General features: G+C 46.9%; 4 protein-coding genes across 6 annotated transcripts; 3 read left to right on the top strand and 1 right to left on the bottom strand.

Moving 5' to 3' along the window:
- Positions 1-1,608: 1,608 nt before the first annotated feature.
- On the top strand, positions 1,609-7,281 carry trmt44 (tRNA methyltransferase 44 homolog). 2 transcript variants are annotated; one of them, XM_052063814.1, is made up of 10 exons: positions 1,609-2,162; positions 2,630-2,747; positions 3,079-3,298; positions 3,415-3,483; positions 3,559-3,666; positions 4,606-4,677; positions 4,835-5,206; positions 5,361-5,646; positions 6,616-6,732; positions 6,857-7,281. In XM_052063814.1, exons 1-10 carry the CDS (start codon positions 1,856-1,858, stop codon positions 7,090-7,092), a joined length of 1,905 nt encoding a protein of 634 aa, XP_051919774.1. In that variant the 5' UTR covers positions 1,609-1,855; the 3' UTR covers positions 7,093-7,281. The 2 variants fall into 2 exon arrangements, with proteins under 2 accessions (XP_051919774.1, XP_051919784.1); XM_052063824.1 differs by lacking the exon at positions 1,609-2,162 and having other exon boundaries at positions 2,637-2,747; positions 3,020-3,298.
- A 136-nt stretch (positions 7,282-7,417) lies between these two features.
- LOC127599702 (F-box/WD repeat-containing protein 7-like) lies at positions 7,418-15,878 on the top strand. Its single transcript, XM_052063853.1, has 13 exons — positions 7,418-8,617; positions 10,171-10,247; positions 10,382-10,517; positions 11,374-11,508; positions 11,588-11,711; positions 11,822-11,937; positions 11,995-12,108; positions 12,231-12,412; positions 12,573-12,798; positions 13,962-14,028; positions 14,106-14,249; positions 14,313-14,462; positions 14,847-15,878. Exons 1-13 carry the CDS (start codon positions 8,579-8,581, stop codon positions 15,026-15,028), a joined length of 1,692 nt encoding a protein of 563 aa, XP_051919813.1. The 5' UTR covers positions 7,418-8,578; the 3' UTR covers positions 15,029-15,878.
- anapc10 (anaphase promoting complex subunit 10) lies at positions 15,654-19,072 on the bottom strand. Its single transcript, XM_052064084.1, has 5 exons — positions 18,891-19,072; positions 18,442-18,559; positions 18,075-18,165; positions 17,891-18,011; positions 15,654-16,234 (listed from the first exon to the last, which is right to left on the bottom strand). The coding sequence occupies exons 2-5, from the start codon at positions 18,554-18,556 to the stop codon at positions 16,001-16,003; spliced, it is 561 nt and encodes a 186-aa protein (XP_051920044.1). The 5' UTR covers positions 18,557-18,559; positions 18,891-19,072; the 3' UTR covers positions 15,654-16,000.
- Positions 19,073-19,465: 393 nt separating this feature from the next.
- tox4b (TOX high mobility group box family member 4 b) lies at positions 19,466-25,172 on the top strand. 2 transcript variants are annotated; one of them, XM_052063806.1, is made up of 9 exons: positions 19,466-19,613; positions 20,727-20,795; positions 20,867-21,151; positions 21,226-21,486; positions 21,827-22,150; positions 22,234-22,314; positions 22,385-22,972; positions 24,342-24,496; positions 24,594-25,172. In XM_052063806.1, the coding sequence occupies exons 1-9, from the start codon at positions 19,608-19,610 to the stop codon at positions 24,649-24,651; spliced, it is 1,827 nt and encodes a 608-aa protein (XP_051919766.1). In that variant the 5' UTR covers positions 19,466-19,607; the 3' UTR covers positions 24,652-25,172. The 2 variants fall into 2 exon arrangements, with proteins under 2 accessions (XP_051919766.1, XP_051919756.1); XM_052063796.1 differs by having other exon boundaries at positions 19,479-20,610.
- The last annotated feature ends 514 nt before the right edge of the window (positions 25,173-25,686 follow it).

Raw genomic sequence — 25,686 nt, 5'->3', positions numbered from 1 at the left:
TGGCAGGAAGTTTGGTTTCACCTTGTCACTTCCAGCGTGTAGGAATTGTTTTTTAATGGGGGGGGGGGGCGCCCCGCGCCCCCTTTCCAGATGATACATTAAACGGGCGATTACAGTTAATATAAAATTTAGGAAAAAACAACGACTTGGCAAACGTTTGATACTATATGTAATGAGTGTTGGGGGAAGTGGCCTTCTTTCCCTCGCGTGTTCGTTGAATTTCAGACGAAGAGGATGTTGGTCATCCAAGTACAGGCTGGAGTCGATGAACAGTTTCTTCGAAGTTTTTAATAACAGAAATATTACGGGTACCCGCGGTTTACAGACAATGGCTGCGGTGGTCACGAGCGCAAAGAAGGAAGGGATACACATCATATTTCCTGTATATTATCAGAAGGGCGGTACCGAAACACAAGATGTGACATCAGAGCTTTTGTTTCTACTAAGCCGTTTCTTATCTTGTGCCGAAGACGCCGCGGGCGGCAAAACGAGGAGGGTTCCTGGCACAAACAACGCGGGGGTTCCACAATGTTTGTGCGTCTCTACAAGGTCTCCAGTAGGGAGTGTTCCAATTTTAAGTGATGATTGCTTCAAGGACGCCAACCTACGCTGTGGATTGTTGTTGTTGTTGTTGTTGCTCCAAAACTCACTTGTATTCTTTGGCATTTGATTCAGCATGACTTAGATTTGTTCTTGGTTTTGCTGTTTGGTGCTTTCTACCATCTTTCTTACCGATTTGCTTTACTGTTTGTTGTATATGTTAAATTGCTCAATGTACAGCACTTTGTATGCTGTTTGAAAGTGCTCTATAAATACAGTTGAGTTGAGTTGATCAACCTCCAACTGGGTCCCAAAGCGGATCCTAAAGCCACAGCGACCCGGGTACCTGCAGACCCATTTGCCGGCTGTTGACTGGGAACTGTTCCCAGCCCGAAGGCACTCCGCTTGGAAATCGTTCCCGAGTTGGGCCTACGCTGCGGAAGGGGAAAATTATACAGCATGATTTAATATGAGCAAAATACACACTTCATGAGTATTTCAAAACAAATATAACTATCGTTTCATCCTCTTTTAAAATCTTGCGGCACGTCATCATGCAGCGACAGTGATGATTCATTGAATACATTTCATCATTTGTAGTGGACAAAGTGAGGTTTTAAAGTGCTTTCTGAGCATTCTGACTGAACACAGGGTTAGGTTATTTAGCACGCGTCTCGAATTACTCTTATTTGTTTTATTTATGAATTATATTTCTGTCTTATGAACATTTTACCTAAATATTAACTGTTGTGGTCAATGCACTACATGTTTGCACTGTGGTTGAGGGAGGAAAGTAATTTCATCTGTGCTGTATGTTACACATAGAGCATATTTGATAACAAAAGCCGACTTGACTTGATATGTATTATTATTATTTTTAATTAAAACACCAGCTTCTTTTTAATTTTGGAAAACACGACAGTACACGAAATACTACGTAAAAGACTACCGGTACATTGAAACTATCGAAAAGGACGTTAAATTTTCCCACGTTGCTCGAGCGCTCTCTTGTGGTAGCAGAGTGGCGTAATTTCAGCACATGTGCTGGCCGATAAACCCCGCCCTCTTCAGTTCTTACGCTGAGGGACGTCATCACATGGGGACAAAGATTCTGCAACAAAAACAATTTTGTTTGGTCGAGAACTTGTTTTCAGTTTTATTTATTCACTTTTAGCACTAAGATAGATTTAATTATTCAACCAATATCCCACGTTGTTTTTGTCACTCAAATAAAGAAGCGGACGTTTTTATTTGTTAAAAAAAACTCGCTGTTCGTAAACGCGTGTGTCCGGAGTAGCGTCGTAGACTCTCAGCCATGCTCAAACGATTTGAAGTCAGATTTCCGGCGGATTGCGAAACCCTCCCTGATGGTTTCTGGTCAGCCGTGGACGTGTGGATAAAGAAACCTCACGTCGTCAACAAGCGCCTGTGCGGCGTCCAGGAGACCGAGGTTGTGGAGGGCGATGAAGCACTGCGGTTGCTGCCGCAGGATGTGCTTGCTTGGCTCAGCGGCAGCGGCAGCGACGGCACTCACCGAACACCTCTCTCCTCTCATGTTAGGACGTTTATCCCCAAAATCGACATATATGGCACAGGCAAACAGAAAGAGGTCGTTGTTAAAGGTAAAAAAATTGAATCAGAGGCACGGCTAAACAACGACCGCTTCTTGACTTCTTGCCACTGCCTTGTCTTGCCGTGTTTTTTGTTGTTATCTTCTTGTTCTGTTGACCTCCTCTTGGTGAGGTTTCGTCTTGTTGACTTCGTGTCCTAAACTTGTTGTCTCTTGTCTTGTCGTTTTTACCTTTTTGTTGACTTCTTGAGGTGTTCCTGTTGATTTTTCGTCTTATTATATTCTTGTCTCCTTCTCGTTTTCCATTTGACTTTTTTTTGGCCATCTAGTACTGAATTCTTGTATCTTTGTCTTGTGGTTCTTGTTGTCCTCTTTTCTTCTTCATGGTTTTATTGTGTTGCTGCACTGTCGACCACTTGATTTCTCGTCGCCTTGTCTTGCTGTTGTCTTGTTTTGTCCCTTCTTGCCATCTTGTTGATATCTTGTTGACTTCCTGGTGTCATCTCGTCTTTGTCGTAGACTTGGACGGACAGCAGGTGATGTTTGTTCCCTTTGAGGAGTCTGAAGCGAGGCAGATGTCTGTGAAGAAGGACAACATTTACAGCATCAAGCTGTGCCAGGTGGACTCCGGCCAATGGTCAGTGGCCATGTTTTCACCACACTCAACTGCAGAGGGTATCGGGCATCTATGAGGCAGGAGGCCCTTCATCAGAGTCAGACTGTAATGTTCAGGCGTTTTGTCATGAAATTAGGATCCCCCCCCCCTTTAATAACTTTATTCCCCTTTTATTCATATTTAAAGTGTGACACAATTTTTCTGATTTAACATTTTACTACTTCTTTGTCAAATTCTAACAGTGCTGCCATACGATTTATCCTCCGTCTTTGCACATATTGTGACTTTTATAGACAAATAAGGGCCTCCCCCACAGTAGTAGCTAAATGTTGCTGAAGATGATGCCTGTTAGGGCGTTGGAGCTGCACGTGCGGACGGTGGAGGCGTGGTACTCGGACGGCGTGGCCTACCCCAAGATGGCCTGGCTGGCGGGGAACCTGCTGCCCAAACTGCTGGGCTGGGCCGTCGCGTGCAAGAGCGGCCATTTCCCCAACACCCTGTCGCTGCTGCCAGTCGAGAAGTACAGCCTGACCTACCAAAGGCTCAAGGACAAGTACAAGGCCATGGTCAAGGTGAAGAGTTAAAAAAAAAGACAACATGAGAATAAAGTTGTTATATTTTAATAATATTGTAATGTTCGAAAAAAAAATGTTTTACCACTTTTTTTCCGGTGGTTTGGCAACTTGAGGTGTGGCCCGAGGTGACGGATCCGGAGAAATTTGTATATGAAGACGTCGCCATCGCTACGTATCTCCTGGTGGGTGCGTCCATTCATTTCCACAGATTGGACTTCGGCATCTTTTTTTTTTAACCCTCGCGACCGCTGCCGCAGGTGCTTTGGTCCGAGGAGCGGGCGGAACACGACGTGGACGTCCTCCAGTCCTTCGTGGACTTGGGCTGCGGTAACGGACTCCTGGTGCACATCCTCGCCAACGAAGGGGTGAGCTACACACTTTCGCTTTTTGGGCCAATGGAGGATTTAAATCTCTGAAATGTCAAGTCTGGTCTCCTAAAATGTATTGTCATATTCCTTGACTTGTTTTTTTTTTTTTAACAATTATCTGTTTTATCATGTTCCTTACTCATACTTTTTACTTCAACATGTCTGACTTTTTATAGTGTATCATGTATTAATTAATTTAAGTCGATGACTTGTTCTTAAAAAGTGCTTTTTTTTTCGCATGGATTGTTCCTTTTTTCTGTAATATTTCACCACAATAACAAATTGATCTTGTCATGTTTCATTCCATTTATAAGCTTTATTTGTCCACTTTTTTAATACAATGCCAAAAATGTATTCCTGTTCATTTTTTTTAATTACTGTTCCATTCTCCTCCAATTGTGATTATTTTTCTTGTGTAACATTTAGTATTTATTCCGTAAAATCTGAGGTTTCGCCTTCTTTTCCCCTTGGCTTATTGACTTTTTTGTACTGCGTATAATAACTAATTTGTTGAAATGGATTGGCTTTTTTTCTTGTAATATTCCACATTTTATTCTGACTAAATTACTTACTTACTTTACCTTTGTGAAATGGACTTTTTTTAACATCATTTTTTATTTATTTTTTGGTCACTTCTGACTTTTTCCGCAATTTTGACTTTTGTTTTTTTAACTGAAGTTAATATATTTTTTGTCGTGTTATGACTTTATTCTCGTGTATTGTAGACTTTTTCTTAACAATGTGAGAAATCTTTTTTGGGCTTTTTTTCTTGTAATTTTCTGACCTTTGTCCCGTAATATTAGGATTCAAGGTACAATGCATTTTGGTTACAGCTTTATTCTGGTCAAATCACGTCACCCTGACAACATTGCAACGTTATTCTATTAGAATCGGGACAGATATGTATTTGTTTGGTTTGTTTTTTTGCTATTGCAGCACCCTGGAAAGGGGATTGATGTCCGTAAGCGGAAGATCTGGGACATGTACGGCCCCGACACTGTGCTGCAGGTGAGCAAGAAGTTGACTTTGCAATGTGATTGATTGCATATCATAATGATCATATCCATCATAAAAGCATGTTCCCAACCTATTGGCAGCGTGAAGCGCTGGACAGAGCAGCCTGATATTTTCCCTAAGTTCCATTTCCTGCTGTTTTTTTTTTTAGGAGGAAGCCATCACCCCTGGCGAGAACTTCTTGTTCCCGGAGACGGACTGGCTGATCGGGAACCACTCAGACGAGCTGACGCCGTGGATCCCCATCATGGCAGCCAGGCGAGTCGTTGATTTTCGACTTTGGTTCGGAGCGATGGGACTTCTGGATGAAGGTTCGACGGCATTGGTGTGCTTTTGCAGGTCATCGAGCACATGTCGCTACTTCGTCCTCCCTTGTTGCTTCTTCGACTTTTTCGGAAAGTACCGCCGGCGGGACAGCCAAAAGTCTCAGTACAAGGAATACATCGACTTCATTGAGGAAGTGAGCCGAGTCAGCGGCTTCCACACGCTACAGGACTGCCTCAGGATTCCCTCCACCAAACGGGTCTGCCACAAAACCTAAAAAGTGCCAAATATAGCATGGAGACATTTTTTTATTTTCACTATATACATTGATTTTTTTTTCTCTAATTTTGGCCGGATTAAGAATCAAGTCAAATGTTTTTGTCCTGAATGTTTTGTAATTGTTTTGCGTGCAGGTATGCTTGCTGGGAAAGAGACGCACGTACGAGGCGAGCGAGGAAGCTTGGGCGGAGGATCGGCGAGCCGGTTTCATCCGAAGCCGCTGCGCCGCATCCGAAGGCGACGGCGGGGTTCCCGGGGGTGGCTGGGAAACGGGTTTCCGGCCTCGCGAGCGAACGGAAACGGTGCGCAACTGCATGGCGCTTTCTCGGGATCTGGTGGACGGCGTCGTGCTACGCGTGGCCGAGGCCCTTCTGGGAATGTCCGAGGAGTGCCCGTCCTGCGGGGACTGGAAGCGAGGAGGTAAACAAACATCGAGGGAAGTCTGTGGATGAAAAGGCCAGACATAAATAAATAGTCGGCCTGGAGTGGAATTGTCTCTCTGTTTTAGCACTGCGACTTTATTGTTATATTTCGAAGGTGAAAATGCAACTTAATGTAAGTTTTTCCTCATGGAATGTCAAGACCGTATTTTCCGCACTAAAAGGCGTAGCTAAAAGCGCCTTGTGTATGGTTATTACGGTAATATGTCGACCTCAAAATGGCTCCTTGCTAGAGACGTGCTTACAACGCAGAGTTCAAACTTAAGCCGATCGGGTTACGCAGTTGAACACGCAAATAGAGCAGCGGCAAGAGAGTTCACCGTTAACGAGTCAATGTTATAACTTGCTGTTGGTTAAGTGAACTATGTCGCTGCTTTATTTTTAACTGACATTTGATCGTTCTGTTGCAACGCCACTCAACAGCTAAGCTATCTTATTCTGTTGTCGTTTGTTAAAAGCTTCATATATCTGTGATGGCTTGTTGCATTGGCGCTGATTGGTTGAACCACGTGTGTACGTGCTTGCGCTCACGCGAGCACATTTCCTTGAGCTTAGCTCCATCTACTGGATGCATTGTAGATTGCGTCTTTTAGTGCTGTGCATCCAATATATGAAAAAAATTACAAAATAGGCCATTCATTGAAGGTGCGCCTCATAATCCAGTGCGCCTTTTAGCGTGGAAAATGCGCTAAGTTGGTACAAATGTCGATTTTGTGTTTGTTGCCAAATGGTGAACGCAAACATAGTGCTTTTCAACATCGGGTCCTGAAAGTGCTGTACGCTGTTACCTCATTCATCCAATAGATGACGCACCATCGGGACCAATGGAGCGTTCAACATCTTGCTCAAGGACACTTTGACAAGGTGGCAAATGGGCAGGGATCGAACCACCAACCTCTGTATTGGCAAAGGACCACTTTACCCACTGAGCCATGCCTTTTGCTTTCAGGGAGCTTGTGTGTGGGAGAGGTGGCGGCGCTTTTGCCTCAGGACACGCTCAAGCAGCTCAAGAACGAATGCGGTGGCCTGCAGACGCTACTCAAGAATAACCATCAAGTTTTTCAAGGTACGCTCAGCACACGTCACTTTTGTCACAGGCCGGTGAAATCTTTTAATTAATCCTGATTGCACTTGAGATTTCTTTCACAAGTCGTGTGGAATTGCAGCAGGAGCTCCAATTTGTCTTTCAGTGGAAGGCGGAACAGTGCGCATCCGAGACTGGCGGGACGCAAGGCCCCAGAGGACGCATGGTAAGAGGAAGGCGGCTTTGTCGCCCGGCGCCCTTAAAACCCGCCCGTGCTGGTTTGACCGCCACCACCCTCAGGGCTGCCCCCTACTGGCCGAAAAGTGCACTTTTGCTCACGGACTTGAGGAGTTGCGAGCGTCCACCAGACCTGGGAGGAACAAGGCAAATAAGCACTTTTGAGCTTTGCATCATTCAAATGCGGTTTGACTTTTTCTCGCCTTACCACCAAGTGTTTTGCCTTTGGCTTTCAACGTTTTGCTTGGAATGCCCTTTTATTCTCAGAAGTTTTGAGTCTTTTTTTTTGTTGTTGAGAAAGTACAATTGAATCCTGGCAGTTTTTCTTGCAAAATGAATACTCAAGAAAATATACGTCTCGATTTGTCTTCAATTCCAACATTTGTTCTGATAATGTTCTGGCTTTGTGACGTCGAATTACTTCCTCCCACTTTCTCTTTTTTTTTTCCAAGTTCTGACTTTTTTTCTTATGATTCTCCAACTTAATTCTGGTAACGTTTTGACTTTTGTCACAAAGAAGGACAATTTCATTCTAGTAAAACTGTGACTTTTTTTCTGTAACATTACAAAAAAAAATTTCTTGGTGAGCTACAATACAAATTTCTTTTTTTTAAATGGTAACTTGAGAAGTCATCATTTTGCAAACTCAGGTGAATCTGTTGGTAAATATTGGACATTTTAAAGTGAAATGTGTATGAAGTTTTTGCCAACCGCATTTTTCATAGGGAGTCTCATTTGAAAGCTGGCGTGGTGGAGAGTGTGAATTTGGTGAGAAACTCAATGTCTTAAAACACTTTTACTTTTTTAAAAATTGTAGACCAGGGAGGGTCGACATTCAGCGCATGGGCGCCCCTCTCCCCACACACAAAATTTTTGTATTTTAATTTTTTTACAAACTGCAAAAAAGCATAAAAATGCAGACAAACATATAATATATGTTTTCTACAGACCGCGTTGCAAAATCCTGCAAAAACAGTAACACCTCCCCCCAACACACACACACGCACACACAATACAAATACAATGTCGCGGGTGCCGAACTGCAAAGATGCAGGGTTCATCTAGAGTTGTAATGTCACAAATCACCACTAGATGGCAGACTTGATTTAGTTGCACTTGGACTGATTCTTATACTGCCTCATACTACAGTACATGAGTAGGCCTATTTTTTATTTTTTTGCGGATTACCAACGATATACACAGCAAACATAGTACATTGATAATATTACATTTTTGAGTGAGTTGATTTTTGCGTAAATTTACAAAAATAGGGAAGCAGTTTTGTGCTGTCTTTGAATGTTCATGTGTGCTCTTTGCACTGGAAAAAAAACATATTGCAAGTGTTTGTTTTGTTGTTTGCTTCAAATAATTTGCTGTTGGAGTAGCACTGTTGAAAATAGCTGGCCCCCCTCCGACATTTAATTTGCCCGTCCCTGCTCTGGACAGTGAGAAAAGCAGCGTCTGTACCGTTAAAGTGTGCCATCTATAGGATCGAAAGCGCAATTGCAGTCTTTGAACGCAGGATGGAATAGACGGGGGTGCGTCGGTGCAGCCAATTTGAGTGTCGTCGTGAACGCGCACGCTAGACGAAGACGACCCTCTCGTGCTGTAGAGGCTTCGTCCTTCCTTGGCGGCTATCGGAGGCGCGGCCATGGGCTTCTACGGGACCTTGAAGCTCATCTTCTACAAGGTGAGCCGGCGAGCGGCAAACATTTGCCACCCACATGAACCGAGAGATGCACGAGCGCGTTGGCGATGACGAGGCGCTTTGTGATGCGCGTGCGCGTGCGCGTGGCCTAATGCGGCTTGGAGGACGAGGAGAGCGCTCGTGACAAGAATCACAAGAACGACGACAATAAATGACAATAACCCGAATGTCATCTTGCGGATTGATTGGTCTCGTCTGAAATGCTCGCTGGCAAAAAAAAGGGGGATTTGTGTGATTGTCACCCCGCACGTGATGGGGAAGGTTTTGTGATGGCATGGCTGGACCATCACATTCCCACTCTGAATTGCTGACAGTGAAGTGAATCGATGAAAGATTCAATGTGCACTTTTCAGCTTCAATTTTTTTAACATTCAACTGCAAGATTGGCTGCACAATGTCACTTCCGGCGTCCTCGGAGAGGCCAGGCCAAAGCAAGCGATGGAGCAGTTAGCCAACCTGCTTCAACGTGATTGGTTGCCGTTGAATGCTGCAGCCTTGACTGCCGGCAGGGCTGTCCTGGCGACTCAGACGTGACGTTTTGAAGCCCAGTGTTGAATTTCAGAATATTTTGATGGTAATGCAATTCAGTGCTCGTAATTGAAATTCAGAATCCGATGGAGCAGATATAATTCCAGACCACATGCTCCCAATCATTTATCATTACCGATCCTGTAATCACTCCGACGGGATTTTCTGTTTTATATTTTAGGAATTATGTCGGTACACTGTGGAGAGCTACTTCTTGGGCGCCAGTTTAATACACACTTTTGAAATATTCATTCATTCATTCATCTTCCTAACCGCTTGATCCTCACTAGGGTCGCGGGGGGTGCTGGAGCCTATCCCAGCTGTCTCCGGGCAGTAGGCGGGGGACACCCTGAATCGGTTGCCAGCCAATCGCAGGGCACAGAGACGAACAACAATTCGCACTCACACTCACACCTAGGGACAATTTAGAGCGTTCAAACAGCCTGCCACGCATGTTTTTGGAATGTGGGAGGAAACCGGAGCACCCGGAGAAAACCCACGCAGGCCCGGGGAGAACATGCAAACTCCACACAGGGAGGCCGGAGCTGGAATCGAACCCGGTACCTCTGCACTGTGAAGCCGACGTGCTAACCACTGGACTACCGGGCCGCCCCACTTTTGAACCAATTATAATAAAAACAATAAATTACATTTGCTCAGTTTTTACCTCTAATCATGGTGTTATGTTTTGCTTATCAATAACTCATTTGTTTAAAGACTGATCATGTTAAGAATTTTGTGCAATGATTAAGAAACCAATAAATGCTTTATTTCAATAAATCTTCACCGGTGTTTAGAATTTCAAATGATGACTTCTGCAACATTCCTAGAAAATCACAATGTTCCATCACCGATGACCTATTTTTAGAAAAGCCCCGCAAGTTAGTCATGTGGTCCTTGGGGGCTACCTAGTACCACATTGGTGACGTCTGTTGTTACCCAAGATTTAAAAAGTCCCTATGAGTTGGAAATGTTGAGTGATGCTTGTCTTGCTGTCTTCCCTTCAGGTCAAGAGGAAGCTGGATTACGGTCCAGACGGTCGGCCGTTTTCCTCAGGAAAAAAGCATTGCAGAGGCCATTTTAGGTATGCTGGGGTGCCGTGGCACTTCAGATGCTATCAGCTGTTGGCTAATGCAGCTTTTTCCTTCCTTCCTTCCTTCCTTCCTTCCTTCCTTCCTTCCTTCCTTCCTTCCTTCCTTCCTTCCTTGCGACTTGCAGTCCTCCCGGAGCGGTTCAGAGTGCACCCACGACATTTGGGGAGCTCCGGCTGGCCAACGGGCATTCGGCTCAACGGCGTCGCGTCACCTCGGGCCCGCCCCCTCGCGGTCTACAAGATTGGCTTCATACCTTTCAGGCACCTTCCTCCTTCTCTGTTTTTGGCGTGTTCAAGCGTCTCTCTCACACACACACACACACACACACACACACACACACACACACACACACACACACACACGACAGCCTGAGCCGCTCGTAACATTCATGACTAAGAATGCCGATGTCAGCATTTTTTTTGTAGCTTGGGCGCTACTGAGTACAGCGATTTCGAAGTGATGACGATCCAACCAGATCTTTTTTTTTTTTTATGTGAGGAATCACACCATTAAATGAAATTGATACAAAAAGGTTAAGACCTCGCCGATTAATCAGCAAAGGGACATAATTGCCCAATATTAGTTTTTTTCAATTGATTTTTTGGTGGGGACAATTTATTAGTCTTTTTTTTTTTTTACACCTGAATACATTACAACTTGAAAGAATGATAATGATCAAAGATAATGTTCCGAATTTTCCCTCCGTTGTCAAAGTTAAACAAAAAACAAAGAATTGTAAAACTCAATCACTGTCATCTTTTATTGCCGTAAACATTAATTCAGTTCATTTTTCAAGTTATGTCAATCAAAATATGAATTTTGCTCTGCCAAATATCAGACTCCACCTAAAAAATTAAATCAAATAATAAAATCCCGGGGCTCTTAAATTTGTAAATACTGAAATCTTGATGATCTGGTCTTCATTCACTTACAAATGGACGAACGGATCTTGTTTTGATAGCTAGTGGAGCGAAATTGAATTGTTGCCATAGCCAGATGAATAAAACCCCACTGAACAAATAAAAACGAATTTTGGCCCATCTGTCCATCCCGCTTGAAGATTTCTTCCGGTGTTGATTCAATGTGTCAAGTGGACAATTCCGTCCTGGTGTGCAGGCGTGGAGCGGACCCGAGAGGCTGCTGGCGCTGGACCACTTGATTGAGGCGTGTGAAACGGGCCAACTCAAGCACGTGATGCAACTCATCCAGCCGCACTTTCAGAGGGACTTCATTTCCCTGCTGCCCAAAGAGGTCAGATCGCAGACCACATACACGCACACTTTTTACACACACATGATCCCTGTGCGTGTGTGTGTGTGTGTGTCCTCAGCTGGCTCTGTATGTGCTGAACTTCCTGGCTCCCAGAGACCTGCTGCAGGCCGCTCAGACCTGCAGGTACTGGCGAATCCTAGCTGAGGACAACCTGCTGTGGAGGGAAAAGTGCCGCGAGGAAGGTGAGTCGGCCGCCTGGCGCGTTGCCTGGAGCACCTTCGTATGCGAAACCAATCATCAAAACCACTGACGTGTCATTTTTCTTCTGATGTTTATTATCTGTCGTGGATAGACGTGTCCGAGTGCGCGTCACCTCGCCGCAGGAGCTGCGTCACGTGGAAGTCGACGTACATACGACAACACCGCATCGACACCAACTGGAGGAAGGGGGACGAGCGCCAGGCCAAGGTACGCGCACGAGCGCCCGCGCACACGTGAACAGGGACTGAGCGCATGTACCCGCAGGTGCTGAAAGGTCACGACGACCATGTGATCACATGTCTCCAGTTCAGCGGTGACCTCATTGTCAGCGGCTCTGACGACAACACGCTCAAAGTGTGGTCGGCCATCACTGGCAAGGTGGGAGTATTTGCGCTCGCGTGTGTGCGAGTGCCACATCCCTATTTAGCGCGGGGTGTGCGCACTTTTGCAAATACATTGCGTGTATTTCCTCAACTGTGCGTTTTTGGTGTTGTGGTCAGTGTTTGCGTACGCTGACGGGCCACACGGGCGGCGTGTGGTGCAGTCAGATGGCGGCCACCGCGGTGATCAGCGGCTCCACCGACCGGACGCTGCGTGTGTGGAACGCCGACAGCGGCCAATGCGTCCACGTACTGCACGGCCACACATCTACCGTGCGCTGCATGCATCTCCACGGCAACCGGTAATGAAACGCCCAGGTCTTTGAACTTGACTTGCGCATTGATTTTTGAGTTTTCGGACAACTTGTACTCCTTAGGTTGGAAAACGGATTCAGCGGCACGTTATGATAGGAGCGTCCGACTTTTTTTCCAGGTGTGTGTGTGCGTTTGTGCGTCTTTCAGGGTTGTGTCGGGCTCCAGGGACACGACGGTGCGCGTGTGGGACGTGTCGAGCGGTCGCTGCGAGCACGTGCTGACGGGCCACGTGGCGGCCGTGCGCTGCGTCCAGTACGATGGACGCCGCGTGGTGTCGGGGGGCTACGACTACATGGTGAAGGTGTGGGACCCCCAAACGGAGGCATGTCTCCACACTCTGCAGGGACATACCAACCGGGTGTATTCACTGCAGGTACACGTACACACACGCACACACACAAGAATCAAAGTGGGGAATTTTTTTTGCTGTTCGCAACATAATTTATGTAAATTTGTTTGTGTTGTCATTTGAAAGTGGGCATGCACTCACTTAGGTGGAGCGACTCCATGAAAGACCCCATCGAAAGCTCCTCCCACACCACACCACATGAATACGTACAGTGAAACTCCTCTACAACGAAATCATGTTTGCAGCAAGAAATTTTTCACAACAGGGGACTTTTCACTATAGCAAATTTATCTCAGATGTGAACACACACACACACAAATGTGTGTGTACTCTTTATTTTTATTCCAACAATGCATAAGGATGAGCATACCCTGAATTGACACTTCATATAGCCAGTGTAGAAAGAAAAAAAGGAAAGAAATGGCGACATTTACGATCAGCATTTACTTTCACTTACATCAATGTCTTCCATAATCTCTTTTATTTTGCTTCCTCCGTCTTCATTTTGATTACTTTTACCCTGTCTTCAAGCGTCAGAACTCGTCTTTTCTCAACTCCTTGCCATGCAAAGGTCTGTTTTGTAGCTATTTTAGCAATCGAACGTTTGTGCTGCGTCTGAAACTAACAATAACAATTACTTCCTGGACTACTGCGCATGTGTAAGCCACTGTGGTGTTTGCTGTTGCCATTTCCGAGCTAAGCAGTAGGAGTCGCTGTAGGCTGTGTAGGCTGAAGTTAGATTAGACTTTTATGGAAGGCTTGTTTTCATTGTAGTGAATTTCGTTGCGGGGCAAGGGCAGAGAAAAAGATTTCGTATCACGCAACAGGGGGATTTTTCGTTGTAGGGGGAGCAGAAAAGTGGCAATGGTTTTAATGCATGAAGATTTTTTTCACACTAGGGGGTATTTTGTAGTTTTCATTGTAGAGGAGTGTCACTGTATTCTTGGATTATCTGAGTGTCCCTCCTTTGGAAGGGAGGGGAGACAATGTTGTCATGTCTCAAGATTTTTATTGGTAACATATGAAAGTTTGACATTTGTGGAGATTTTTGCAAGAATCATGCAAGTCGATGCACAAGATTTGCTTTTGTGGGGGGCAAATGAAATATAACTTGAATGAAGATGACTTTGTCCTCATTGAGAACTTTGAAAGGCCCGATTCATATACTGTAGGTGTGCTTTGTGCAGTTTGACGGCGTCTTCGTGGTTAGCGGCTCGCTTGACACGTCCATCCGAGTGTGGGACGCGGAAACAGGTGGGATGTTTTGATGAAGGAATGGGCCGGCCTCTGAAGAGCGGGCTATGATTTCCGCCAGCCGTGTCTCCCCGCAGGCAGCTGCGTCCACACCCTGACGGGCCACCAGTCGCTGACCAGCGGAATGGAGCTGCGGGACCGCATCCTGGTGTCCGGGAACGCCGACTCCACCGTTCGCGTATGGGACATCCGAACGGGGCGCTGTCTTCACACTCTGCAAGGTGAGGTCGTCGGCGCCGCGTAAATTGAGCCCGTCACTCACGGTCCACCGTCGTTTCTGCCAGGTCCCAACAAGCACCGGTCGGCGGTGACGTGCCTGCAGTTCTGCCGAGGTCTGGTTCTGTCCAGCTCGGACGACGGCACGGTCAAACTGTGGGACCTCCAAACGGGCGCCTGGCTGCGTGACGTGGTAGCGCTGCCGAGCTGCGGATCCGGTAAGCAACCGTTTCCACACACCTTTGTGTTGCATGGGCCAGTGCTTCTCTAACCATAGCTTGCAATCAATTTGTAGTATGCATGATTATTAGCACCCCTAGTTAAAATGTTTTAGAAACATGTTTTCGTTGCGTGGGTTTTCTCCGGGTACTCCAGTTTCCTCCCACATTCCAAAAACGTGCATTGGAGGGTGATTGAACACTCTAAATTGTCCGTAGGTGTGAGTGTGAGCGCGGATGGGTGTTTGTCTGTGTGTGCCTTGCGATTGGCTGGCAAACGGTTCAGGGTGTCCCCCGCCTACTGCCCGAAAACAAAAGTCATGAATCTAATAGCAAGTGTATGAACATGATAATCAATTCCATTCCCTTGGGGCGCCGGCGTAGGTGGTGTGGTGTGGCGCATCAAGGCCTCCGACACCAGGCTGGTTTGCGCGGCCGGCAGCAGAATGGGCACCGAGGAGACCAAACTGCTGGTGCTGGACTTCGACCTGGACGAGCAGCAGACGGACCAGAACGGACAGACCGAGTCGGACCAAGATTCCGTCGCGGAGGATTCCGTTCATTAAAAAGGGATTTTTTTCCGCCGGACCCGATCGCAAGGTGACCCGAGTTTTGAGGACGCAAAACATTTTCCAGCACTGGAAAGTGCTGACTTACTATTGCTGCTAACCAACTGGGAACTCGGCGTCGGACCGACAACTGTGTTGTCATGGTCCGAATGGTTGACCTCCCCCATCCCCCCATTGCACGCTTTGCAGGGATCGTTTCCCCTCCCATCCATCAATGCACTTGTTAACTTTTCCGTGGCCAAAATATTGTGCTGTCATGAATTAGTGTGTCATTTGGGGATTGAATTGCCTGTGAAGAGTGACAACGTGATTCCCCGATCAAAGTGTTTGAACCCTAAATGCATAAGAATCATCTGATTATTCTTCATAATGAGAACTTTATAGCCACTGCCTGCCAGAAATGAAGCTAAACGCTTGCATCCACAAGACAGACGCAGGTGCGTGTGTGTGCGTTTGTGCGTCAGGGCTGCAACTAACGCGCGTTTTAATAGTCGATTCATCTGTCAGTTTTTTTTTTACATTTTATTAAATTCCCATCTCTTCATTCCAAAACAGAATCTTTCTGCTTTGGTCTGTGGCATCCATCAGAAGATGGCGATGTTCGGTTTCCAAAGTCGAAGCAGATGTTTGAAAATGTCTTTATTTGAAAGAAAAAAAAAAACCACGGTCTGCTTTCACAATGGGCGTCAGAATAACTGGTGACAGTTTGAATTTGCAAGACTATGGACAAATTGAAGTCAGTGTCACGAAACGATTAATTGATTTGTTTGACGCTTCATCAATTAATTGTCGCACCTGTAATGTGTGTGAGTGAGCTCATGTAAATAAAAGAAAAGCTTGTACAAATGCTTTTGGTACACGGTGCAAGATGTCAGTCCAGATGACTTTTTCATTAGTAGAAAGAAGAAACAAGGTCAGCGCAAGTCATCGCGGCGACACGCGGCGGACGGCGCAATCGTCCGCCGCGCATCACCTGATGGTTCTGTACATCATGAAGTCGACGGTGGTGCAAGGCGGGAACTTGCCCACGGAGCTCTCCTGCACTGGCGTGTACACTTTAATCTGCCGCATGTGCGTGTCTCGGCCATTCTGGTGGTTGGCCAGCACGGCGATCTGGATCATGAAGGTCCGGACGGGCTCGTTGCTCAGCTGGTTCAGGAGCGACACGTGAATCCAACCGCTGGGCTCCACCATCTCCAACTGCTGCGCGCACCAACAAGATGGAAAGAAGAGCAAACGGAAGACAGCCACATCAGGTAGGTGCGGCGCTCTCGCTCTCTGAATGACGTAAAGAAAGATCGAGTCCAAGTATAGCAGCGGTGTCAAACTCATACGGCCTCGGTAGAAGTCAAGTGGGCCGGACCATTAAAATGATACCATACTCTGCTATAAATAACCAAAATATCATGCATTTCCTTTGTTGGCAAAAGCTTGTCGCTTCTCGGGACATGAAAGTTCGGCCGCATTCATCATGCATCGTTTAACAAAGTCAACGTTGGAATACGGCTTTGATGCTAATGCTATTTCGCTAGCAATTAGGTAGCTGGCTTTTACTGCTGTGTTGGGTCTGTCTCTGGGCGGCCCGGTAGTCCAGTGGTTAGCATGTCGGCTTCACAGTGCAGAGGTACCGGGTTCGATTCCAGCTCCGGCCTCCCTGTGTGGAGTTTGCATGTTCTCCCCGGGCCTGCGTGGGTTTTCTCCGGGTGCTCCGGTTTCCTCCCACATTCCAAAAACATGCATGGCAGGCTGATTGAACACTCTAAATTGTCCCTAGGTGTGAGTGTGAGCGTGGATGGTTGTTCGTCTCTGTGTGCCCTGTGATTGGCTGCCAACCAATTCGGGGTGTCCCCCGCCTGCTGCCCGAAGACAGCTGGGCTAGGCTCCAGCACCCCCGCGACCCTAGTGAGGATCAAGCGGCTCGGAAGATGAATGAATGAATGAATGAATGAATGAATGGGTCTGTCTCAGTGACCGACTGAGACTGCTGTTCTCTTCTTCTCTGATCAAAACAATGTTGTCTTCTACTCTGATCAAAACAGTGTTGCCCTAGCGGATAATACATGAATTGCAGCTTATTTTAAAAAAATCATTCCGTGTCATTTATGTATTGTTTTTTTTTTTACTTTTAAATTACCCTGCGGTAATTGGGGGTGTCCCGCGGGACGTATGTTTGACACGCCTGAAGTAGTGCAATGTGGACAGACAAAGTGCACTGTGTGGATTAGTTTTGTAAAACACAGCCAGCTTCAAGCAATACAATCTTATTATTGTGTTGCGCAATTGTGCATTTGTTGAATGGAACACTATTATGCCACAGAAATTGGCATGCGAGTTGATTTGAACTCAAAACATTTGCATCTCACATCCTCTTTTCCCCATTTGAAATGAATAGAAATGCAATTAAGCCATTCAAGCCCCCCCAAAAAATAATTTTTGTTGTTCATTTTAATGATGAAAAATTACATTTCATATACAGTGGAGGCATTCGGAACCATTCACTCAATCCCAACTCCCGAATCACAGGCAAGTGAGGATGCTAGCCAAGCTAAAAGCTATGATGGACAGACCCTCCCACCCCCTCCAGGCCCCCCTGACAGCACTGGGCACCTCCTTAAGCCAGAGACTGATACACCCGCGTTGCAAGAAGGAGAGGAACTGCCGCCTGCTGTCAGGCTAATAAATAGACAGATCTGAAAATCTGGACTCACCCCCACTCACCCATTTTTAAAATGCTCCTATTTATATTTTATACTTATTTATGTACTTTTTGTTCTTCTACTTCTCCCTTTTATAAATGTGTTGCCGTAAATTGGGAAATTCTCCATTGTGAGAAAAAAAATTAAAGTTATCTTATCCTACCCTGACTTCATGCAGGTCGTGGAAGTTGTTGCCCACTCTGACTGAGATCTTGCTGGGCGTGTAGCTCTCGTCCGACTTGTAGTCTGCGTAGATGCACAACATCTTCACCATGGTCCTCCTCCTGTATGGACATTGCGGTGAGACAACAAAACGGTGTCGCACATACAGGAGCAAGCGCACATACCTAAACTGGATGTTGACCAGATGCGGTTGGGATCCGTCAGACTGCCAATACGTCTCCAGGTTGTCGTCCCTCAGCTGGTCCACGCCGAACCCTGAGGGAGGGGCATAGCGGTCAGGTGGTGTCCGACCACGGCTGACATTGACCCGGATGAATGACAAACTTGCGTACTTTGGTTGGGTTTTCATCATTCTGGCCGTTTTGCATGTTTCAGGTTATTGATAGATTGTGCTATCGGCGGGTAGTTAATTGTTATCGTTTTGTTATGTCAAGGATTTCATGTTTGCTATTCCATTATCTTAATTTTTGGTTTTGCGGGGTAACCCCCGCGGTACCTTGGGTTCTGAAACTTTTAGAGCTGCGTACTGACCCGGTTTGCAGGAGGACAGCGACCACACAGCCTGTGAGCCGATCTCCCGAACGGTACCAGTCCTTTCCAGCTGCTTCGGATCGGCTCCGGGCGGCGTCTTGCTCGGCGTGGCCATCGTCTGATGAGGCAAAAAGGGAGAATGTGGGAGCAAAAAGCGGACTAGACCAGGCGTAGAAAACTCCGGTCATAGAGAGCCGCAGTCCTGCTTGTTTTAGAAGTTCCCTCTTCTAACACGCCTGATTCAAATGATCAGGATCGCCACCCGGCTTTTACGGAGCTTGCTAATGAGCTATTCTTATGAATTGGGTGTATTGGAAGAAGGGAAACTTCGAAAACGAGCAGTACTACGGCTTTCTAGGACCGGAGTTGCCTACCGCTGGACGAGATGAACGGCTGTAGATCTGTGGAACAGAAACTGGTTGACACACATTTGCGTTGCTAGTTTTCACCTTTGTCAAGTCGGCAGGCAGCGTTCCCGACTTTTGACGCAGTTTACGACGAGCCTCTGCTGCTTCTAATCAACATTTGATGTGGAAAAGTTGTGAAATTCCAATATTGCAATTCAAAATAACACAGGAGACGCTTCTGCTTGTTGCTTTACTTATTTGAATGATTTTGCGCTTGGCGTGAAACCAGCTTCACATGCATTACCGCCACCTTCCGAATTGGAGGGCAGAGCAGTTGAACGGTATGAAGTTGCACAAATATGAACACGACTGTTCCTGCTGTTTTACTCTGGCATTTACAATTATATAATTGGGGAGTCATGTTTAAAACGTAACTTATGTAGTACTTGACTTTTTGCGGTCTCCTCAACGAAACCTTTGATACTGAAGAGAATGGAATGATGGATGGATTGATGCATTTTATTTCTTCTTCAAGAATATATTAAATGACTAGTGGATGTTTTGATTTGCTCTAAGATTAGTTTTCCGGCATATATGTTTTACCTTGTGTTGTGTTGTTAGTGGTTAAATGTACTACCTACAGTTATGGTCTCCAAACGCCCCACTCGGACGTTCTGACGTCACTTCCAATCGGACGTCGTCCAATCCGGTAGGTGCCACCGGTGCCATGTTGTGATCGTTGAGGAAATCGATTGTGGCCGAAGTTCACTCAGTAAAGTGGATCAAAACCTCTCTTAAAAGCACATATTGACAGCGCCCATGGAGGTAAGAGGAAGTATGGCGCCGATTGACGTAATAATAATAATGACGTTTGTCGTCATACATGATGACTGGCGGGGACAAAAACAACAAAAATATTGGCCGTCAAACTCAGAAGGCTTGTCGTAAATTGTGATTTTTTGTTTATTCGCGCGGGTTTTCGTACGTATGTGTTGTATGCCGTGAGCACATCTTGAATTGAAAAAGATTAACTTTGTACAGTATTTCTATTTGCTGAGCGCGATGCAACACATGCCGGATGTGTTACGTTTGTCAGCGTAAAAGCACACGCAAATGAAACTGGAGTTTGACAGTGCACGTTGCTGAGTAACGATTTCCATACGCAGCGGCGTTGTCTAGTAATATCGACTGTTGTCCAAGTGGGGAGGGATTGATGTGCTTTTACTTTGAAATAAACATGTCGATATTTCCGATGTGGCGTTTGCGTACCTTGACTCCTCCTTCCCCATCCGTGTCTCGGGTTCCATTGAGCAGCCTGGGCTGTCCCAGACGTCGGCGATTTGTGTAGGACGCGACGGTCACGCTCGAAGTCGTTTGAACCGGCGGTGACATGCCCGGAGCCTGCCTGGCCTGTGGCCGCTGACTGGGCGGAGAGACGGCGTTCGTTTTCGGGGGGGACACAAGGATTCGAGTGACCGCCGAGTGAGCAGCAGTACCGCAGCCTTGCGTCAAATTCGGCTAAAAGCTAAACGGCCGCACGACGTGGGGAGAACCACGTTAGGAGGGGTTATTTTGGGCGTCCACATGTTGGATTGCCGCTACTGCTTCTGTTGGCCTTCTCTCGATTTTGTCAGAAGCAGAGAGCGACAACATTATCGTGATTATTAAGCAACGACTCGCCGATACGGTTTTTTTCGGGGGTTGGTGGGGCGTGATGGACCTGAATTTTTACTCCCATCTTACCGGCGGAAGCGGGCAGCACGACGGTGATCCAGAGTTCCTGGACCCGCAGTCCTTCAACGGATTTGACTCAGACAACAAGGTGACCCTCTTGTGTTGAGTCGGGGGGGGCTAATGTCATTTGTCATCCACGCCAAGCTGATTTCATTCATTACAACGGCTTGTTTCCATCTTGTAACACACTCCTCAATGTTTCAGTTCCCAGGTGGCAATGACAACTACCTGGCAATATCCGGGTCGGGCCACCCCTTCTTGGCTCCGTCAGAGGTAAGTAAACCTTCCAGCAAGTTCCGTTTCATCTGACTGTTACTACCGGTGCTCCTCTTCCCACCTTGCAGACCTTCCACACTCCGAGTCTGGGGGATGAGGAGTTCGAGATCCCTCCCATCTCATTGGACCCGGATTCATCCCTCGCTGTCTCCGATGTGGTGTCTCATTTTGGGGAGCTGTCGGACACCAGTCCCTCCGACAACGTGGTGGTCCCCGGGAATGCCGTGGTGGAAGGCGACGACCCATCTTTCGCATCCACTTTTGTCCACCCCCCTTCCCAAGGTCTGGAGCACCTGAGTCTTGGAGTCATCAACCAGTCTGGAGGCGCCCTGCTTGGCTCGTCCCTGGGAATGGTGAGGACGTTCTCGTCTGAGCTGCAGTCCGTCGGACGCACGCGAACACGATCCTTTCCTTCCTGTATGTACAGGATTTGGGCCATCCCATCGGCTCGCAGTTTAGCAGCTCATCTCCGGTCACCATCGACGTTCCACTCGGAGACATGAGCCAAGGCCTGCTGGGCTCCAACCAACTGACCACCATCGACCAGTCGGAGCTCAGCGCTCAACTGGGTCTCGGCTTGGGAGCTGGGAATATTTTGCAGCGCCCTCAGTCACCGGAGCGGCCGCTATCGGCCACGGCGTCGCCCACCAGCTCGCTGCAGGATGACGACATGGACGATTTCCGGAGGGTGAGATTCCTGCTCGTCTTTCTTTGAAAATTGATCGGAGGATGAATGGAAAGGAATCATATTCAAGCATAAATATTTTCCTTTTTTATAAGAAGTCGTGGAACTTGTGAATGGGGCTTTTACCGCAATATCATAAAAGGATAATCAACTGATTTGGATTAAATGTGGTTGTTTTTGTCCTTTTGATGCTTTATTTATGTTGCCTATTCGGAGCCAGCCTTCCGTTTTGTAAATTCAGTTTTTTTCCCCGTTAATTCTCGTGGAAAGTTTCCAACTTTGAACATTTTTCAAGCTCACTTCTCATGTGATGCGACACACCGCTTCTCTCCCCGCCCATCAGAGCATCCTGGTGGATTCTCCAGTCTCTCAGACGTACTGCCCCGGCGTCATCTCCCTGGACCCCTCTATGGCCGAGGCGCCGTCATCCGGCCCCACCTCCGGCGCTTCGGCCCTTACCGGTCGGAAGGCAGGCGGTGGCAGGAGCGGTAAGACGGGGAAGAAGAAGGAAGACCCCAACGAGCCGCAGAAGCCTGTCCCGGCGTACGCTCTCTTCTTCAGAGATACTCAGGCGGCCATCAAAGGACAAAATCCTAAAGCCACCATAGGAGAAGTTTCAAAGATCGTGGCGTCCATGTGGGACAGCCTCGGCAAGGAGCAGAAGCAGGTCATGTGCTCAATATGTCTGCAGTGCTACCTTGACTTTCGAGTGACTTTGCAGGTGACAAATGGTTCTCTCCTTTCTTACAGGTTTACAAGAGGAAAAATGAATTGGCCAAGAAGGATTACTTGAGGGCACTTGCAGAGTACAGGGCTACCCTCAATTGTCAGGTGGGACGATGATGTTATTTTACTCGTGAGAGCGCCGACACGTTTTACTCTCCAACCGCTTTTTCTTCAGGTCCCCATTGAAGTGTTGGATTCAGCGCCATCGCCACCTCCAGCGGCGCCTCCGGCCCCGCCCCCATCCCGCCCCAGCAGGGCCCAACAGTACAACCCCGAGGAGAACACTATCACCAACATCTGCACTTCCAACATCATTTTGGACCTGCCCCAGGTCACCACACGGTCACGCACAGGCGCCATCAGACCGCAACCTCCACCCGATTCCAACCCACCCACCGTGGCCAAGATCATCATCAAGCAAACGCAGCTCCCCTCGGGCGGCGTGTCGGTTACGGCCATGCCCGCCTCGTTGGCACGACAGCCGCCGCCGCTTCAGCAAATGCAGAGCACGCCGCCGCCGCCCAGGTTGCAGCAGATGGTGCACGCCCAAGCGCCGCCACCCCTGCAAGCCAAGCCTCGGGGAGGCGGCGCCGTGGCTTCTGCGGCTCCACCGCCGCTGCAGATCAAAATAGTTCCGTCAGTACGCCAGGCGGATTCGCTGATTTTGACATCGGCTTGTGAAACGTCGGATTTGGCCAAGGTGCCCGGACAGTCGGCCGCTGCAGTGACAAGAGGAGAGGAAATGATGGAGGCGGAGGAAGGGGTACGTTTGATTTTGTCGTTTGACCCCCAGAGAGCGCCGGTGACAATATTAACCAAACCCGGGCGAAGCACACCCGTCCACGGTCTCTGATCAGCCCTTGCAGAGTTTTAGGAAGTCAAAATAAAATGTAGTGACGGCACAAGGACATTGGCATGCTGCAGCACATACACAATGAATGAGCTGGTCCAAATGCCAAGTGCGGTGTGAAAAAGGCTTTCAAGGTTTCGGCTCAAAACAGAGCTATTGTATTATTATTATTATTATTATTATTATTATTCATTCATTCATCTTCCGAGCCGCTTGATCCTCACTAGGGTCGCGGGGGGGTGCTGGAGCCTATACCAGCTGTCTTCGGGCAGTATGCGGGGGACACCCTGAATCGGTTGCCAGCCAATCGCAGGGCACACAGAAACGAACAACCATTCACACTCACACTCACACCTAGGGACAATTTAGAGTGTTCAATCAGCCCGCCACGCATGTTTTTGGAATGTGGGAGGAAACCGGAGCACCCGGAGAAAACCCACGCAGGCCCGGGGAGAACATGCAAACTCCACACAGGGAGGCCGGAGCTGGAATCGAACCCGGTACCTCTGCACTGTGAAGCCGACGTGCTAACCACTGGACTACCGGGCCTTATTATTATTATTATTGTTGTCAAGTCCACATTTTATCAAGTCCAAGTCCAGATGAGATCATGAGTAAACCTTAAAACAGAAAAGCACAATTTTCACGACCACATCATAAGAGAAATGTCATTCTGCTCAACACTCTTCTTTGAACCCTCTTTAATACCCTGTGTGCAGATAAACAACAAAGACAATTACCTCCACTTGTTGAAAAGTTTTGACAAAAATCCGCAGGTTTTTTTCATGGTTTTTTTTAAAGACATTGTGGCTAATGCCATTTCTTGATGTTGCCAAATCCCGCTGTTGGTTAACATCACTGAAAGAAAAACACTGATGGTGTCACATTTAGTGATCACCATCAGGTTAACCAGTCAGATGGCTGTTTTGATAATCTGAAAAATGTTGTTTCAAGATTCTTTTGAAGGTGGACATTAATTTTCAGGAGTACAAATGGGTGCACTCGATCAAGTCGATAAAACATATTTTTCAAATCCGATGGCCAAATCCGAGACAAGTCACAGAGTCAAATGCCAAGGAGTCTAAATGAAGTGAGAAACAAAAAAAATTGTGGAGAGTCCTGACTTTAGAACTAAACGCTTTACTTGAAATGTCCACACAAAATGTGATCTTCATTTGATATTTTTTTTAATATAATTTGAAAACAACTGCAATATGCTGCAGTTACTTTTTGGAAAATGAATTGGCTAGCCTTGATGTTACCAATGTCACTTGTGTGTTAGATGGAAGTGGAGGTGAAAGTGGCCCCCGGGCCTGGCATCACGCCTGCTGCCAGTCCAAACATTTGCGTACGCAACGGGTGCACCAATCCAGCGGTGGACAGCAAAGACTGGGACAAAGAGTACTGCAGCAACGAGTGTGTCGCCACACATTGCAGGTGGTTGTTCCTTCAAATTGTGTTATTTTGTTTGTTTGGGTTTTTTTTTAACAGGAGCCTTTATCTACATTTCAACATATGCTTTCGTCCTCCACAGAGATGTGTTCACGGCCTGGTGTGCCATTCGAGGGCAGAACTCCACCACAGTCACCTAACGGAGGGACCATTGGGACCAATTCATCCATCAATCCATTCACCCCTCCCTTTTTAATGATTTTTTTTAAAGAGCTTACCGTGGGGGACGCTGGAGTCTGTCTCAGCTGATAGTGGCTGAATGGTGGATTGGTCGCCAGTCCATCACTGGGCACTGAGACACAAACAACTCTTTATACTGTACCTACAGTCACTAAGTCAGCTACACAACATTATCAGTGAACCCCCCCCCCGCATGACCAAGGACAAGCGAGCGAGTGAAGGCCAGATCAGGCTCAGGTATTGGCACACGTCTTTGATCCTGTTAGGAGTCAAGACGCTGCTGCCAAGTATTTCTTTATTCAACTCTGTGCAAAGACTCAATTGTGTGTTTGTGGTTTTTTTTTTAGGATTGAGGTGTGTGAGTGAAATGTGAAAAGTGAGTTCCTCTGTAAACGTTTGGGCAGCAGCTTCCTTGCGTGCTGACATAAAAGGTGGAGCGGGTGCACCTCGCTCCATCACGTGCAATTGTTTTCTGTTTGTCATTCTCCTTTGTCGTGTTTGCAAGGTGACCACTAAGAGGCAGCTTATGACCTGAGTGTAAGATTTAGTAAGAACACATGTTTCACATTGGCGTTACGAGAGTGGCTCAAGGTTTTTAGCGAGGTGGTCGCCATATGTACAAGCCGCCTTTCAGGACAAAGCAAAACTTGAGAACTGGTGCTACGATTCAAGAAACAAAACAAAACAAAAAAATCCCTCGCTTGGATTATTGTTATTAACTGTGATGCATATTTCGTGTTGTGTGGAATATCTGAGGTGCACGTGTTGAGTGAAAAATACATCAATCCTGTTGATGCTACTGAAAATGATTTTAAGAACATTTTTTAAAAGGAATATCAAATATTGAGTGCTTATGTGCTGAGGAATTCAGCAGGATCGGGGGATGGCTAATAAAGTATTTTATGCTTTAATATAGTTGGTGTTTTGTCAGAGACTTTTGTGTATCTCAGTATTATTGTTTTGTGCATAAGAGTAAATAGTACGAAATAGGAGTT

This window comes from Hippocampus zosterae, chromosome 1 (genome assembly GCF_025434085.1).
Source record: "Hippocampus zosterae strain Florida chromosome 1, ASM2543408v3, whole genome shotgun sequence".
NCBI lineage: Eukaryota > Metazoa > Chordata > Actinopteri > Syngnathiformes > Syngnathidae > Hippocampus > Hippocampus zosterae.
Note: the sequence above shows the minus strand (reverse complement) of the source record. Positions and strands in the feature narration are given on the sequence as shown.

Coding starts and splice junctions, on each gene's coding strand:
- trmt44 (XM_052063814.1), top strand. CDS start 1,856: ATGCTCAAACGATTTGAAGTCAGATTTCCGGCGGATTGCGAAACCCTC. Junction 3,299..3,414: donor AGTACAAGGCCATGGTCAAG/GTGAAGAGTTAA, acceptor TGGCAACTTGAG/GTGTGGCCCGAGGTGACGGA. Junction 5,647..6,615: donor CGGGGACTGGAAGCGAGGAG/GTAAACAAACAT, acceptor TTTTGCTTTCAG/GGAGCTTGTGTGTGGGAGAG.
- LOC127599702 (XM_052063853.1), top strand. CDS start 8,579: ATGGGCTTCTACGGGACCTTGAAGCTCATCTTCTACAAG. Junction 8,618..10,170: donor TGAAGCTCATCTTCTACAAG/GTGAGCCGGCGA, acceptor TCTTCCCTTCAG/GTCAAGAGGAAGCTGGATTA. Junction 12,413..12,572: donor ATGCATCTCCACGGCAACCG/GTAATGAAACGC, acceptor TGCGTCTTTCAG/GGTTGTGTCGGGCTCCAGGG.
- tox4b (XM_052063796.1), top strand. CDS start 20,503: ATGGACCTGAATTTTTACTCCCATCTTACCGGCGGAAGCGGGCAGCAC. Junction 20,611..20,726: donor GATTTGACTCAGACAACAAG/GTGACCCTCTTG, acceptor TCAATGTTTCAG/TTCCCAGGTGGCAATGACAA. Junction 21,487..21,826: donor ACATGGACGATTTCCGGAGG/GTGAGATTCCTG, acceptor CCCGCCCATCAG/AGCATCCTGGTGGATTCTCC.
- anapc10 (XM_052064084.1), bottom strand. CDS start 18,556: ATGGCCACGCCGAGCAAGACGCCGCCCGGAGCCGATCCGAAGCAGCTG. Junction 18,166..18,441: donor GCTGTCCTCCTGCAAACCGG/GTCAGTACGCAG, acceptor CCCCTCCCTCAG/GGTTCGGCGTGGACCAGCTG. Junction 18,012..18,074: donor CTGGTCAACATCCAGTTTAG/GTATGTGCGCTT, acceptor ATGTCCATACAG/GAGGAGGACCATGGTGAAGA.